At 42.8% G+C, this 16,231-nt stretch overlaps 1 protein-coding gene across 1 annotated transcript; it reads left to right on the forward strand.

Moving 5' to 3' along the window:
• Positions 1–371: 371 nt before the first annotated feature.
• Positions 372–1,268, forward strand: gnrh3 (gonadotropin-releasing hormone 3). Its single transcript, XM_085427445.1, has 3 exons — positions 372–583; positions 722–802; positions 1,137–1,268. The coding sequence occupies exons 1-3, from the start codon at positions 446–448 to the stop codon at positions 1,188–1,190; spliced, it is 273 nt and encodes a 90-aa protein (XP_085283571.1). The 5' UTR covers positions 372–445; the 3' UTR covers positions 1,191–1,268.
• The last annotated feature ends 14,963 nt before the right edge of the window (positions 1,269–16,231 follow it).

Raw genomic sequence — 16,231 nt, forward strand, 5'->3', positions numbered from 1 at the left:
CTCTTTACTGCAAGCGCAGTGATGTTTGTTGTTATATTTTTAATGCTGTGTGAACTGTCACGGTGATGTCAGCATATCTGAGCACTTAGCCAACTCCATTAGTAGTATTTTGTCCCATTAGTCAGTGAATGTGTCACACCTGCAGATGGGGATTATAATCCTGACAGCAGCCTTGTACAACACCTATAAAATCCCCCCACTGCCTAATGCGACACATGCTAACAAGGCAAATACAGAGGTGAGTCAGTAGTCACTTAAATTTGTTCAATGTTCATTAAGTTAAAAGTACTCCTCTCCTTAATTACTATCTAAAATGTTTACTAGTGTCTGGTGATGCTTTACAGTCCCTGCTCTGCAAGCCAAGGAGCTGTGAGTGAGGATACTGTGGCATTATTGTTTCTTTTTGGGGGTTTTTACTACAATTTTGGCTTCCCCTGCAGTTCTAATGGAAGCAGGCAGCAGAGTTATAATGCAGGTGTTGTTGCTGGCGTTGGTGGTTCAGGTCACCCTGTCCCAGCACTGGTCCTATGGATGGCTACCAGGTGGAAAGAGAAGTGTGGGAGAGCTTGAGGCAACCATTAGGGTGAGTAATTATTATATGTGGAACTGAATGAAATGTTAAATAAGGGCAAAATATAACAGGAACGACCAAAACACTTCAAACCTGCTGTTAATGGGATCAGATGGGAACATCTTCTAAATTCTCTTTTACTCTACATAGATGATGGGCACAGGAGGGGTGGTGTCTCTTCCCGATGAGGCAAATGCCCAAATCCAAGAGAGACTTAGACCATACAATATAGTAAGTGCCTATTATGCATAATTTATCACCAATGTCTAGTTCAATTGTACAATATTAATGTACACTACACCACTGTGTGCCAGTGTGTTCCAAAGCGGCAATGACAATATACAAACTGCTCAGTGACTGTTTTTATTTTTCCCTCTTCGCATGAAAGAATATGGGTGTGACTCCTTTTAGTTTTGGGAGTGGTGATAGATGTACTGCTAATTTTTCTCTCTTGTTTGGTATCTACTGAGCCTACATAACAATTCAAATTGAAATATTTTTAGATTAAATATTTAAAGAAGCAGCTCGAATGACTGATTAAAATGTTTAATTTTAATCTCTTCAGATTAATGATGATTCCAGTCACTTTGACCGAAAAAAAAGGTTCCCTAATAATTGAAGAGCTACATCATTATCAGCAGCACATGGGAAAGATCGCCCGGCAACAAGATGGTGACTTCAGCAAATCATTTGTTACGCAGATGTTAATTATTTGTTATTGGTGGTTAAAGCCTTGTAAAACTGTAATAAACTTTAAAATCCAGATTAGCTAATTGTGTATTGCTCAGTGTGTTTTTTATAGATCTTGTTGATCTTGTTATTGGAGATTAAACGATATAAAATGCTCTTTTAAAGTCTTTAAACAGATTCAGCCGCCTTTGTAAAGCAGACACGACCGACAAGCATGACAAACTTGTGACACAACAATCTTAGCATGACAACAGCTGGTGATTAAGCCAATTTATTAGAAATCAATGACTTAATTGAATTTGTTACAGTTTTGGTAATTCCATTTTCTGCCACACCAGTCACTTGCATATGCAATATGGAAAATCTCACCAGCTGATTTTCCTGCTCACACTTGAATATTGATTAGACACCTACCTAAATATTTTCTGCTTTTAATGTCCGCAACTGCTTTCTGCTAATTTAGGATAACTGCAGTCATCCAAAACAGACCAAGAGTAGAACTTTATTTCCCCCCTCTCTGTACAGGAAATTGGTGTTCATTAAAAAAATTGGAATTTCATATCAGGAAAGGAAAAGAATCAGCAGGGGGCATATGTTTTAAAGAGAACTCATTTTCTGGCAAAGCCCCACAGACAGAGCACCATACTAATCGCCTGGTGCATAAGGGGCTAGGATTCATGAACTGTGCTGACACCGGGGAGGCCCGGCATTGTTAGAGCGTGGTTGTAATGCACACCAATGAACCCAAACCCGCTGGCACAATTGGGAAAAGGTGAACATTATAAAAGCACATAGAATTAAAGCGAAATTAAACCACATTCCATTGCACTTCCAGAACAATGCTTGTTCATTTGTGATACTTCACGTCATTGGTTTAATATTCATGGTTGTACTTTGCATAGCACAATCATTTCCTTTGATGAGGAAAGACTTAAGTATTTTTGAAAAGTGTTATATTATACTTTAGCTCCGTTGACAAAGTTACAGGGGAAACTATTATCCTGGGTATTTTCTTCTGAAAGTCACGATGAGACTTCCTTGAATTGATTTACTTGAGTTTATGCTTCGTGGCGTTTTCAGTAATTTTGCAACATCTTCATAAAAGATAATCGTGCTTTTATAACACATCCTAAAATACAGTTTTTATTCAATTTGGTACACTTTTGTGGGGATAATTAATGTTCACAGATAAAACATAAAATCCCATAAATTCCCTTTAAATAATCCCAAAGCATTTGCAGTGAAAGCCAACTTTCTCCCTCCCAGTGTCCTCATCAAGGACCTGCCTAATTGCACGTATATCAGGACAACAAAACCTGCTGGTATCTATGTTTCCAAATTTGATTTAACCTCACTTTCTCCTTCCCAGACCCCCTGGTGGATATTCACTTTGTTTACCTCAAATTAAACTTCATATTGTTTACAGCCTCCTGGTCCCTGAACATTTTATAGCATTTTAGAATTATTTCTTTATTTATTTTTTGTAATGATTGTAGAGTTGGGATTCATTTGAATGTTTCCCTCATCTGCATGAAAATTATATAATTAACTTTTGATTAACCAGCTCAGTTGAGTTGGTTCCCCCATGCACACTGGTGAATAGTACCCACCGCATTTTAATGACTGTTTTCCAATTGAGTGGCGACCTTTTCATCAAAGAGCCACAACTGGGGCTAAACAACGGATAGAAAATAATCACGGTGAAGACAATAGTAGAGGCCGACAGGCTAGGATGTCATCCTTAAATATAACAACAAAGATAAAAGCAGCTTTACCGCATGTAGAGGCTGCGGTGAGAGAAGCCAAGTGCTTATGCTGCTGGATGCCCCATTGTTAAAGCAGTGGAGGTCACGTCCATTGGCATAGAGAGGGAAAGCACAGGAAGCTGAGAATGGCCCATTGTTACATGTCCTTGCTCTGAGGGAATTCCATTATGAAGGGCAATACATTTTTGATACTTTGATTTTTGTGCCATTCATTTGTTTGAAAAACAGAACATATTTGGATAATGGCTTCAGGAAAAAGGGGGTCTCAGAGCATCTCCATCCAAGGCTACGGCGCAGCATTAACACACCTGCCAATCAAGCACATCCGAGCAGATGTGCATCCTTGCGCTGCCTACCATCAAATAAGCATTCTATCATATGCATAATATAGTTTTCATTTCATCACTATTATGCCCCTTGCACCGTGTGTGTTTCTGATGGGTCATAGGAAACTTTTATTGAAGCGGAGTGTATAATAAAGTCATTTTCCAGGTGCTTGTTGTGGCTCTTATTATGAACAGAATGATAATTTCCCCTGGAGGAATCTGGCACTGCATATCAATTGAAGTTTAGTGTGGGTCTTACTATGTTCCCGCAGGCTATAGTAGAAGGCAAAGTCATCTTCAGAGAGAGTCTAAATGTCAGGGAGGTCTTCAAACACTTTTTTCCCAGAGCCTCACTGAAAAGGGTCTTTGGAACGGCTGTGTCTTGGAATTGATATGGTAGACGTCAGGTAAAGAGAGTGGCTGAAGGCTTAATGTAAAACAGGTGAAATTTAATTGGAGAAAATGTATTTTAAAGACTAAGGAAAGGTTAATAGAAGAAATGAAAATATTAATGCTTTTCTGGAGCCGTGTTCTGAGGTAAAGCATTTGTTCAGACAGCTGCTCAGGGACTTTTTTTTGCTATGTCGCCTCATCTCCACATGGTGACACTCTTGAGCTGTGTGTTTTGAATCAGCTTGTGGATGCCCATCTCTCAGCAATTCCATCACTTAAGTTGGAGAAACTGTTATTCCTCTAAATCTAACAAAGGCTTCATTCAATCATCCCAAACTCTTCGAAAATTGCTCATTTTTGATCCCACTGTCTGATGGAGTTTGTGTTTTATTTTGCACAGTTTTGCAGCAGGCCTGCACACGGCCGAGAATTAAGCTCTCTGTAAAATGTGGAAATTCGCATTTCATCAATGGAAAGTCATGAATTTCTCAAGCGTTCTTAGTTTTGCATTTGCAAGACATTCATTTATTTTATTCTACTTTTCTCCCCTTGTTTCGTTGAGTGAAGTCTTCAACTACAGCTAGCTATATGGTAACATGTACAGTAGTGAATTGGCCTTCCTTCTCCTTCTTGGCTGGCAGGGAACCTTCCTGTTGTGATCCGACTTCTCTCCTTTGATCAAAGAACAGTGTTAAAGCACTGGGAGAAGGAGGAGATATGAAATATGAATGAATACAGCTGTGTTTTGATGGATATGTCTCAAAGTATCCCAGTAAGAGACTGCTAAAGGCCAGGAAATCTGTTTGTGTTGTGGAAATAGGCTCTTCCTCGCTTGTTTCTTTACCAGCTTCATCTTGGGTAGCTTTTCACTTCATATTTTAGAGATCCTTTGTTAGGAGAGAGATCAACCCCTTATCCATGCATTTGTAGGAAACTGTTCTAAGAGGCCCTAGTTCATAATATATATCATTAATGACACCATTTCTTTTGTTTGGTCTTGAAAACACCTTTTGAACAAAAAGAGCGGCAGCCATGAGAGGGGGATATTTATTATTTTTCTAGGGTAGACCCAAAGTTCTCACAGATGGAATGAGATCTTATATGAGGTGATGGAGGCTTTGTCACTCGTTATGTCTGTGATTCCATTTCCTTTTCTAAAACCCCATCGGGGAGCTCTGACTCATTTTAAAGTTGGAAGCTGATACTGTGGTGTAAAACTAACATTCCCATATGAATTAGGAAACTGTCAGCGCTCAGAGAGATTTCAGATTTTTAGAGTTAGATGAACTCATCTTTTAAATTACTCTTCTTTAATAAACAACGATAATAAAAAGAGGTGCTCGTAAAAACAATTATTAAGAGAGACTGTAAATGAGAATGGGTGCCTATAGATGTGTTTTACTCCGCAGCACGGCTCGGCTGTCTAATTAACAGTCATTTAAAGACTCTCTTTAGTCATTTAGGTTTATATTAACTAAGATTCAGCCTTTGGACTCATGTCAGGACAATGTCTCTGGGCTACTGGAGGTTCAAAACTTTCTGCATGGGCTTTATTAGCCTCACTAATAGCTGGGTTCCCCAAATGCCAGGCTCCACCTCTGCTGGGAATAAGGTCTCAGATCCTGTCAGAGAGGGGTCGCACTAACCAACTGTAATCTTTAGGGTTCTCCACTCCTGCTGACCTACATCTAACACCAGCTCCATCCCCCCCCGCTTACCTCCAACTGCTATCCTTTCCCTCCCCAATCTGGTCTACCCATCCCACGTCAGTTATGCCACCCTTGGCTCTCCCTCCCACATCTTACCACCCTTGTGTGATAGTATCCCTCCACCCATCCCACCCCATGCTTGTTCCAGCCTTGTCCGGCTGGCCACAGCGAGGAGCACGCCTTATCCTGTGGTAACAGCAATTAGCAGAGTAAAGCAAGCTGTGGAGAAGACTGGATCCCTGTCCACGTTTCAACCCCAGATCATGAGTCTCCAGCCCGACTTCAAGGCAAACCATGCAATTAGCTACAATAATGATAATGTGTTGTAGGGGAACAAAGAGAGGGTAAAACAGACTACTGGTGTGAGGGAGAGAGGGGTGCTAATAGTAGGGGGGTTATTTGAATGCCCTAGTGCAGATAGGAGACCAAATCAGACTGATTATCAAACGTATGATGAATTACATTTTTCCTCTAATTATCCGTGCCTTTTATGTGTAAACCAACTGAGTGAATTTTGCATTCTAGACATCTACGGTCAGTGGTCTTTGGGCATCACACTGGGGTTACAGCTTTTATTTCCTCTAAGAAACATACAAGGAGTTACTCATGTGGCTAAGCTGATGGGAAGAGGGGAAAGATGTACTGACAATTTTCTTAGTTGACTTAATTAGATACTTTCAGAAATGTTTGGCAGCGGTACAGGAATGGAAAAAGGGAAAGTATGTGGTTTGATGTTTGACTATCGCAGATGTGTTGACACAGAATCAAAACATGCTGGAAACAAACCACAAAACCCAGACCACAAATAACAGCATTTCAAGTCAAGGTTGTGAGTAGATACAGTTGAGAAGCAGACGCGCTGCCTTGGTTGGAACACAAAAGTGCAGCACCTATTCTCTCCGCTGTGAGCAGAGACCATTCCTACAGTCTTACATCCAGAGGTTTATAGAGGATATTTTGCTGGGTGTTGTGCAAAACGAACCGTGTCCCCAGAGCAGCAGCAACTTCACCTTGGCGGAGTAATGCTGTGATATTCTGTTTATTCTTCACTCACTTCATTTTACTCAGAGGAAATCCTCTGGAGATGGCTTATCTTGGAGCTGGAACAGGTGCACTCTAATTTACTCCTATTGCTTGGGGAGCCCAGGGGCCCCTGTAGAGAAGAAAGTAGCGATGTAGCACACTCCACTGTAAAGCACAAACAGCCAGAGAAAGAGCATTTAATCGAAAGAGAAGAAAACTGTGAGCTTTGAGAGCAGCCGTATCATTTGGATGCAGAAAATCTCCCCTACTTTTTTTTTCCTTTTTGAAGAAAATGGACCTGTCATTTAATTTAATTTTCATTTCACCAACAGTGTTTACTTTGTTTGAAACTGTCATGCTACATTCGGCAAAGCACCAGATGACATAAAGGACCTGTTGTGTTACCCCTGCATCATAATACATTTCCTCGGCATCCATTCCTGAAATATCTGCAGCATTTAAGGCTTAAAAAGGTTTTATAGTATCTCAGATATGTGCCTCTTAAGTTTAAGTGTACGCAAATGTGTATGCTATCACCTATTTGTTTTAGTAATACTGCACATTTTCAGCCAGGAGAAAAAGTTTGTTTCATCTTTTACCCTCATCCCTGCATTCACCACGAAAGAGCTAAGCTTTCAACTTTGAATTACTCTCCAATTCCTTTTCTTTAGAGAACTATGGTTTTGAAGAGTGGAGCTGGTATGTTATTTGTTCGGTATATTATAAGTCTGAATTCAGTCAGTATTTTTGTTTTGTGTTGTTCGTCTCTTGGGAATTATGCAATCAAAGCAGATGCCTCAAGCAGTCTAGAAAGCGCCCCTTGTGAATAAGAGAAAATCTTGTACACAGCATTTTTTGTATGTGTGTATGAGGAAGGGGGGCATGACAACAAAGCAAATATATGGCATTGTTCTCTGTATACTATACCCGTATGCTGCACCTTTTTTAAAAGTGAATATAACCATCACACCTGCATACATTTAAATGGTGAGGAGGGGGAGTGTCTGACCATTTGACTCTGCTCAAATGACAATTTTGAGCCCAGCTGATGAAGTGCATATCTACAATGTGTGCACCGCTTTGACTGATGCGATGGAGGTTCAACCGTCAATGCAGTGGATCCCTATGATGGAAAATAGGCTTGAAAACTGTGTTGCTACTGGAATTCCACATTGTACAAACAGACATTTCTCAGAAAACACATACTAACACCAGGGAGACAAACGCTTTGCCCCCCCTCATCCCTGCAACAAAAAGAAAAAAAGAGTGAACACAAACAAGAGACAGTAATACAAGGACAACAAGAGAAATATTATATACACTTTTAATGAGTGTGCCTGCTCCAAGCTTCTGTTTTTAATCACCTTTCCATGTGACATAATTTGCTGCAAGATTGTATATGCTTGAGGGACTTTCAGTTCTTGTCAACTCAAGAGCATTTGAACCAATCAATACCTGTCTATCCTGTGGCACACTCATAGTTGGCCATTAGGAAAGAGCTGCTTAAAGTAAGCTCAGCCAATACCATTAGCCCTAGCCTAAGGGCAGTTCCATGCCTTAGTCAGGGTAGGCACCTGCCCCCGTCACCCCCACCTCACCCCCTTAACCCCCCTCCACCCCTCCCCCTACCATTAAGAACCTCCCCTGAGACATCATTTGGACACATCGGCCAAAGAGCACTTCTTTATTCCCTCTCTTTTCTTTCCCTGGCTCCACCAAAAATCAATACATCTCCCCTTTTTCTTATTTTCACAATTTTGCCTCAATATTATTCTCTCCTACTGCCAGAAACCAACGGGTTATCCTCCTTTTTTTGTCTTTTCATCTACAATTTCCTGTGACTAATGTCTCCACACCTCGTGTTTCAAGGGAAAGAATGGGAAAATAATTAAATTATCTTGTCATGTTGATATCAAACAGAGCGTGTGTGGAGAAACATTTTGAAAGCACCCAGTCATCCTACATTTACTTGCTCCTCTTTTAACCCTTTATATATATATATATATATATATATATATATATATATATATATATATATATATATATATATATATATATATATATATATATATATATATATATATATATATATACATATATGTGTGTGTGTGTGTGTGTGTGTGTGTGTGTGTGTGTGTGTGTGCCATTAAGAAAGTTGCTTTGCAAACTCAGCAGATTGTGTAGCCATGCTTAAACTGAATCCTTTATTTTTGACACTCAATAAGGGAGACATCAGAGCTCAGATATCTTTGCAGTAATGAGTGAACTTTCTCTGTGTCAGTGTTTTTCTGCTTCAACCATGTCATAATACCAGGCCCCAGAGAACAGTGCAGCGTACACTGTAATGATTCCTGACTGCTTCTAATTTTATAGCAAGGCAATGACTCCACACAGCACAAAGTTTGAGAACAAGTCATACAATATAATGTCCTTAGAAGGGCCTCGGTCACTCTGTTATGGTCCTCCCAACCCTCTATTTTCAATAGAAGCAGCAAAAGTGGGGTACTGCCCTAAATCTTGGCCAGAGCTGTTTACGATAATAACTCTGAAGAGTGATAGCTGGTTCCGCAGCGCTGGCGATTTCTGTGGCCGCCTATATCGATCGGGGGGTCCTAATGAGCAGCAGCGGAGCTGTGGCTAATGGTGTTGTGTCTGGTGTCCGTGGTAAACGCCCACGTTGAGATTATCATTCCCAGGGGGGAGTGAGAAAGGTTTTGCCAGCCCAAGCCCTCGGGGTGTGAGCGACACACTTCAGGGGTCAAGGTAAACTATCAAATGAACAGCCAGGCCTTTCCCTCCTTTGCTTTGAGTACTAGGCTATACCATACTACACTCCTACTGTTAAGTTTCCGTACAGACCTGTGTGATCCAAAGTCAAAACCACATGCATTCCTTGATATTTTTTTTACTTATTTCAGTCCAAACACAAGAAGAGATTATAATCTCACCACCCTGTTGCAGCCATGCTTTATCGCTTCAGTTCTTTGTCTCATTTCTCTACAGTAGTTGTAAAAAGCAATTACTGGGGCATTGATAGAGACTTCACCAAACTGCCTAACTGTTATTAAGAGACCTGAAATGAGACCTGGCTTGACAGACTGATAATGGCTTATTTGACTTCAGAGATCGCCCTGGCACAAACACTCTAGCCCCTTCAGATACCCATGGCAGTCATTGTCCTTTGCTATGCATGGCCATTCTGGCGGTCTTGAGTGACGTCCAACAAGTTCAGCAGATTCAGAATGTAAGTGCACACCAGACAGTACGTAGTATCTTCAAAGAAGGAGCTGAAACAGTCCCATTGTAATGAAGGGAGGTGCTGCTCCCTTCATAAACCTGGCTTGGAAATGAAACCTGCTGTCTGCTCACATGTGGGAAGGGGAAACTCTTGAAGCTATGTGGACAATTAAGTTGCGATAAAAGCACAGCAAAAACGCATCTTTATTACCGCAACCACCTTGTTGATTCCACAGACATTCCTTTGTGGATTATGCTTGATGGTATTCAGCTCAGGGTGCGTGCAGAGCATTAGTAGGGCACATTCTAATGAAGTCAAACCAACACGCGGCACCTCTCAGAGTCATGCCCTGTTTGGAGCCACACTTCCATGTCCTGGCAAATGCTGAGCATGTAAAACAGAACTGTCAATTATTCAACACGAACACGAGGATGTATGGAGTGACACGGGGGGTGGACAGGGGCCGACTAAGCCTCGGGCAGATAGGGGGTACCACTTTGATGTGAGTGTGTGGGCCTGCAGAGTTGAGCAAGGTGCACTGGGTAATCTGCTAGAACACACCCATCCCACCTCGAGCCGCGGCGCTACTTCAGTTTTCTTTCTCCTCCCTCCCAATGCCGAGCCTCTCCACACCCTTTATGTCCTGCCCCGCTTTCCCCTCTGACACGCGCTCCCTCTCTCGCTTCATCCCTGCTTTGCACAGGCATAAACAAACCCATGTGCAGACGCACAAGCGCACACACACATGCAGCGCGCGCACATGTGCGTACACACATGTAGCGACATGAAAGCAAGCCCCCTTTGTTCATTAACCAAACAAGAGCAGGCAGCACTTGTTACAGATAATAAAGTTGTGAATGGCTGATTTTTGGGGAAACAGCGTTGTTGCAGTGTCACAGGAATGGCATTACTCATTTATACAATGAATACTAAAAGTTCCTCTCTCTAGAGTCTCCTCTCGTAGTCATACAATAGCAAGCTTAATTACATTAAGTTCTGAGAAGAGAGAAGTTAATGGATGACATTTTGCTACACCATGAGTGCTCCTTCCAATAACAATAGAAACCCAAATAAGACCTAATTAATATGCATAGCAGAGCCAATGAACTTAATTGTCAAGTTGCTTTTATCAACCTGTCAAAGGATTGACAATTAAAACAGCCTCCGTTAAAACTTTAATGAGAAGCAAGTAGGATAGAGGGATGATGAGGGAACAAAAAGACGCAAGCTTCATCCGTCATGAAAGACGCTACAAGACAACTACCCATTATTATTTCCTATCAGGATAAAACTATGCAAATCATATTATGCATTTTTAAATAATGAGTCAATGAGTAATATTTAATTTATTACCTATACTCTTAGAATGAATATTTAACGCTGTTTTTAAGTTGATGAATTCATTAGATAATTTAGTGTTGAGTTGTAACAGGAAGTCTTTTTTTTTCTTTCTTTCCTTTTTTTTGCTGCTTACAGTGTCCTTCAGCATGTGTCAGTTTTCAAGTTCAACAAGTAAACTTCTTGAAGTCTTCTCTCAAGGAGGCCAGAGAGCCTCCTCAATTTCAGCAGAGCCCGAGCAGAGGTAAGGTCTGTACCTGAGCTCAGGCTAAGGCAGCATTTTGACTTGAGTTTTTATCCCAACATTGACACCAGCATGTCTATGTTTCAGAGGGGAGTTAAAACTGCTGACTCACTCCCAGTGCGCTGGTTGTTGTTCTCCCTTACAGATGTGACCGTTAATAGGCCTGCATCCATAATCATTAGTGTGTCTCAGTGCACAGGTACCCGATGGGCCCCATGCGTCTGCCATTTGGTCTCGGTTCACTGTGCTTGCCTGCAGATGTGAGCGAGACACACACCTGCTCAGGGGCTCTCAAACAGACCGGCGCCATCCGTCACAGCTCACGCTACACTCGCTCTGTCGGAACAAGGCCTTGGTTCCGGTCCAATGGCCCTCAGACTGTAGGTCAGTGGCCGTCTCTCGTGATGAACCCACCCTACCATGAATCATATTCTCTCGTCCCTTTATACCCACTCCACTCCATCCAACCCAGCCCTCATCGCCCCTGTTCATGGTTCGCTCTTTTCTCAAACAAGCACTCAAGCGCACTGTGATCGCCCAGGTGAGCCAGGTAAAGACAGCACCTTAAAGAGAGACATAAACTAATGATCATGTTTTCCCACATCATGCGCTCTCTCTGCCCATAAGCCACTGTACACTCAATAAAAAAAATTAAAAAAAGAAAGATGGGGGGGGGGGGAGGAAAAAAAAAACTTTCGTGTGGGTCTTTCACGGGCATCAGGCCACGCTTCACACTACATTTGTTGATGTGTGCATGCATGTGCACGTCTCATGCCAGCCCGCCTCCCATCAAGTCCTAATGAGGCCAGCTGGCTCTGTGCTTGGACCAAACCAAACTGGAGAGACGGCACAGTCCTGGCTCTCTCCGCCTTGTACACCCCTCCTCCCAGAAGCCTCACGCCTACCCTCCCTCTCCTCCAGATATCTTGGAGAACCATGGACGGCTGAGCACACAAGGCAGATTTGGAAATGGCCAGTGTGTTTGTTAAAATCGACGATGTCTCCCAGATCCCTTGGCCAGGGCCTGAATTAGAAAGTCCACGGCTGCAACCCCAGACCTGCCTCCCTGGTTGCTTACCACTACACAGTTTTCTGCATCTACAACAGCAGTGATGTTGAGGTCTGCTGTGGAAAAGCGGAAAGGAGGAGATACCCCGAGGCATAGTCAAGGGAATATTCTACCTGACTATGGAAACAGAAACAGCCAATGTTACATATACCTACAGTAACTACAATAAAAACCCAGACAGATAAAACAGATCCTAGACAACATGTCATAATGTACTTTTTTAAGAAGCTAAAAAAATAAAAATCCAACAGCCACAGTTAAAATTCCAAGTTTAGGGTTTGTAATTTCTTAGCTGCTTTCTTTTTTAATATTTTTTAATGTGCATTTTTATCTTATTATCGAGAAGAGTATTTGTTACTGGACTACAGCACTTAACTTCACTGCAGACTAATTAGAGCCATTTTACAACTATTATTGTTGATATGGGCCAAAGAGGTCTGCAGAGAGACTTGTATTGTCCAGGCTATTTCTTGGCATGCAGTTATGTCCATGTGGGTGAGTAATTCTAGCTCCCTTGCAATGTCTCCTTGACAACTAACAATAATACACCTCCTCTTAATAGCACAAGAAATCACACACAAGATGTGTTGAGGCACACTTGGAATGTGTGTGTGTGTGTGTCTGCTGTGTATCTGTACACGCATGCATTGGTCACACATAAATAATGCACCTTTACGTTCACGCAAAAACACCTTTATGCAGTCAGACCTTAGATTGTGTTCACGACAGCAGCCTACATGTGAGTTTTTTTGCCCAGGAAGAGAGACTGGACCAGGGGGAACACCTTAACAGGTAGCCCTGGGGTGCTTAACAGAGTTCGGGCAGCCAGGGGGAGAGAGTGGCTCTGGGAAGCCGTACCACCACTATCCTCTCTGTCCACTGATTATGAAGCAGGTCCCAGACGGGTGCCTTTAGGAACCCCCCAGGCTACTCACAGCCTCCTTCTCCTCTGTTACAGGATCTGTCGCTGGGGGATTCGACTGAAGTGTGAAGAGGGGTGTATGCAGGAGACATGCTGAGAATTCTAAATAGGTACGTGCTGATTTCATTTATCTCTGTGTAAAGTTTTGTTCTGGTTACAAATTTGTTGGAAAAAAAATTACAGTGTTCACCTCCTGTGTGGGATTGATTTCAGATCATTTGTGAATTCACTTGTGTATTCCCCAGGTGTAACTCTGCATGTCTCAGCTGTTGATATAGTCAAACTCCAAACCAAAAAATGTCTCGTGTAAGTGCTACGAAAGCTGTGAGGAAAAGGTCTCAACACTTGGGCTCAGCTATAACCCTGTCTTGAGTTATGATGACGTCCCAAGTTTGCAAAAGCCCTCTGGCTTCAACTATCTCTGATGTGTGCGCATGTGCATGTATGTGTGTGTGTGTGTAAAACTCCTTGCAAAGTCCAAAAAAGAAAGAAAAAAATCATAACTAATGAGCCCATTTAGCGCCCAGCACCTGACTTTGGCCCGTGATCTCCGGGAGACATTAGAGGCAATTTGCCATCGACTTCAGGGCTCTTGTCCCAAACGTTATCAATGAGCTTGTCAGGTAGAGACCTAACCTCCCTTTGTTTCCTCCCACACCCCCCTCTCTGCTCCAGTCCCCCAGCCAGCTCCCCGGGCCCCCGAAGAGGAACCAGCGGCATGATGTCACACACCTGTTTGGCTGGAGGCTGTGGCCCGGCGATGCTTGCAGCCGTGGGTGTCGCGCCGGCACCCCTCGGCCTCCCCCAACCCCACCTCACCCCACCCTTGTCGCTCCCTGCTACGCCCCGTGGATGTGTCAAAATGGCAGATGATGGTTGGGGTGTGTGCAGCTGCTTGGGAAGAGGAGTGCCAAGGGCGCTCATTTCCTGCGGTGAGTTTTAATTTGCTCTACCCGCGTCTTCTGAAGAACCCTACCCCCACCACACACACACACACACACACACACACACATGCACACACATTCATCTATTCCTATAAACTTACCTCATGTTACACACACTTGCAATAAACACACATACTGTATACAAGTCTGCCACCACCCAAGGGGGCAAAAGCCCCACATGCCCAAATAGAGGTGAGTGCAAAGGAGGGGGATAACAGGATGGTGCCAGACTATAGTTTTGGAGGCACACTTTTCTTGAAACTTGCTCAGATGATCAAACCGGTGCCTGTACAAATCACTTTTCAGAGGCGTTCAGCTGGGTAAAAAGAGACAAGTCACAAAACCTGCAGATAGAATATGCGGCTAGCATTGCTATGCTATGCGAAGGGTCTGTGTCTCTTGACATCTGCTGTGCAGTTGTCACTGGTAACTTAAATCCCCATTGATCAGACAGCTAGAGTGAATTTGTGTTGCTGTTTTTTTCTAACTCCCACTTTGCCAACAAACCCATTTTCACACGGGGCACACGCATATACCTGACAGTTACACCCAAACAAGCCTTGCTGTTTACTTGAGAACAAACACATAGACGCCAACCAGCAAATCTATTCTCAATACACACATCACCCTAGACGTAAAGAGATTCAATTTTCGCCTACCGGGAGTGTTTCCATTTTTTTTTACGCAACAATTTTTTTCTTTCTCTCCTGTGTCAAGACAGCTGCCTTTGATGTTAGCATCTAATATACAGGGCTAAAAAACTATAGTTTGCTGTGAGCTGACAGATAAAACAGTGCAAGACGCCATTACCCCGCAAAGCGGAATAATGAGGAGACCTGAACACACAGAAGACAGGAGCCCAGTTGAATTACCGTGGTCTCTCATCCAAGGTGGGAGCTTTTTGACAGCTTTCCAGGCAGCACAACACATTACCATACTGACGCTGCTCTGTAGTGCCAAAGAAAAGCTTTGATGAAAACATAACTGGGAAACTGGGAAATCTTTATATGTGTGTGAGTGCATTTGTGTGTGTAAAAGCACATGCGTGCGTGCGCGTGTCTGCGTTTGTGTGCGTGCGCACGCACGCGTGTTCTGCTCAGGCATGTCTATGCATTCATGTGCCATTCAGTGAGTGCGACAGTGCATGTCTGTGAGAGCCCGCGTGTGCGTAACAACAAAGACAGGACAACAATGGGAAACCAAGCAGTGTCAAGCTGCAACTTTATGTTCTCTAATTACTAAGTGGATACTGTATTCTTGAGTGTGTTCCTATTGGCTGAGATACAAGGGCCTCTTTTTTGATTTATATTCATGTTGATGATTCAGTTGAATTATCAAAGTATCAAACCCATCTGACAATATGTCTAAAAGAAATTCTTCAAGTGGAGCGTAATGCTGCCAAATTCATTCTGCCATTTCATTAATGTGGTTAGCTAGTTAGTTATCCATATTCTAACAGAGTAGGCTTGATGTTAGATCTTTGGCAAGGACACCCTGTACTGAGTTTTGGCACGGTACTGTGCCGCAGTATGCTGCTGACTCTGGGTCTTAACGACAGGCTAAACGAAGCGGGCGTTACGGCCCCCTGGATAGGTCATTACTCGTCCGTGGCCAAGAGCTAAACTGGAGCAGGGCTTTTTAAAGAGGGGAGCAGGTGTGTTTCACCATAGGGGCTGGAGCCGGCCCAAGACCAAACAGCCTTAACGGTCTTTATCTCCTTCATAATGAGGCCACGCTCTCCACACATCCGAACTCTGCCCACATGGGCTAATGCTGGAGGTATGGAGACCCAGCCCTCCCCCCAGTTAAATGGTGACACTTTCAAAATGACCCATGCCCCAAGCAATGGAGGAACAGTGGCATGTCATGAATGTCTATGGACAGAAAATGATAGGGGACTATGCCATTTTATATGAGCTTGTTTTTTTTTAAAGAATTTAACAAAGTAACAAAAAAACCTCTACAGTGGAAGAAATTAACTTTTAGTACACAAATGAC

This window comes from Rhamphochromis longiceps, linkage group LG13 (assembly GCF_057381845.1).
Source record: "Rhamphochromis longiceps isolate RC_006_pf linkage group LG13, R_longiceps_female_GT1.1, whole genome shotgun sequence".
Classification (NCBI taxonomy): Eukaryota; Metazoa; Chordata; class Actinopteri; order Cichliformes; family Cichlidae; genus Rhamphochromis; species Rhamphochromis longiceps.

What these genes read in the sequence shown, in the direction of transcription:
- gnrh3 (XM_085427445.1), top strand. Translation starts at nt 446, where the DNA reads ATGGAAGCAGGCAGCAGAGTTATAATGCAGGTGTTGTTGCTGGCGTTG. An exon ending in AGCTTGAGGCAACCATTAGG is followed by an intron (nt 584 to 721) that starts GTGAGTAATTAT and finishes TACTCTACATAG; the next exon opens with ATGATGGGCACAGGAGGGGT. An exon ending in GACTTAGACCATACAATATA is followed by an intron (nt 803 to 1,136) that starts GTAAGTGCCTAT and finishes TAATCTCTTCAG; the next exon opens with ATTAATGATGATTCCAGTCA.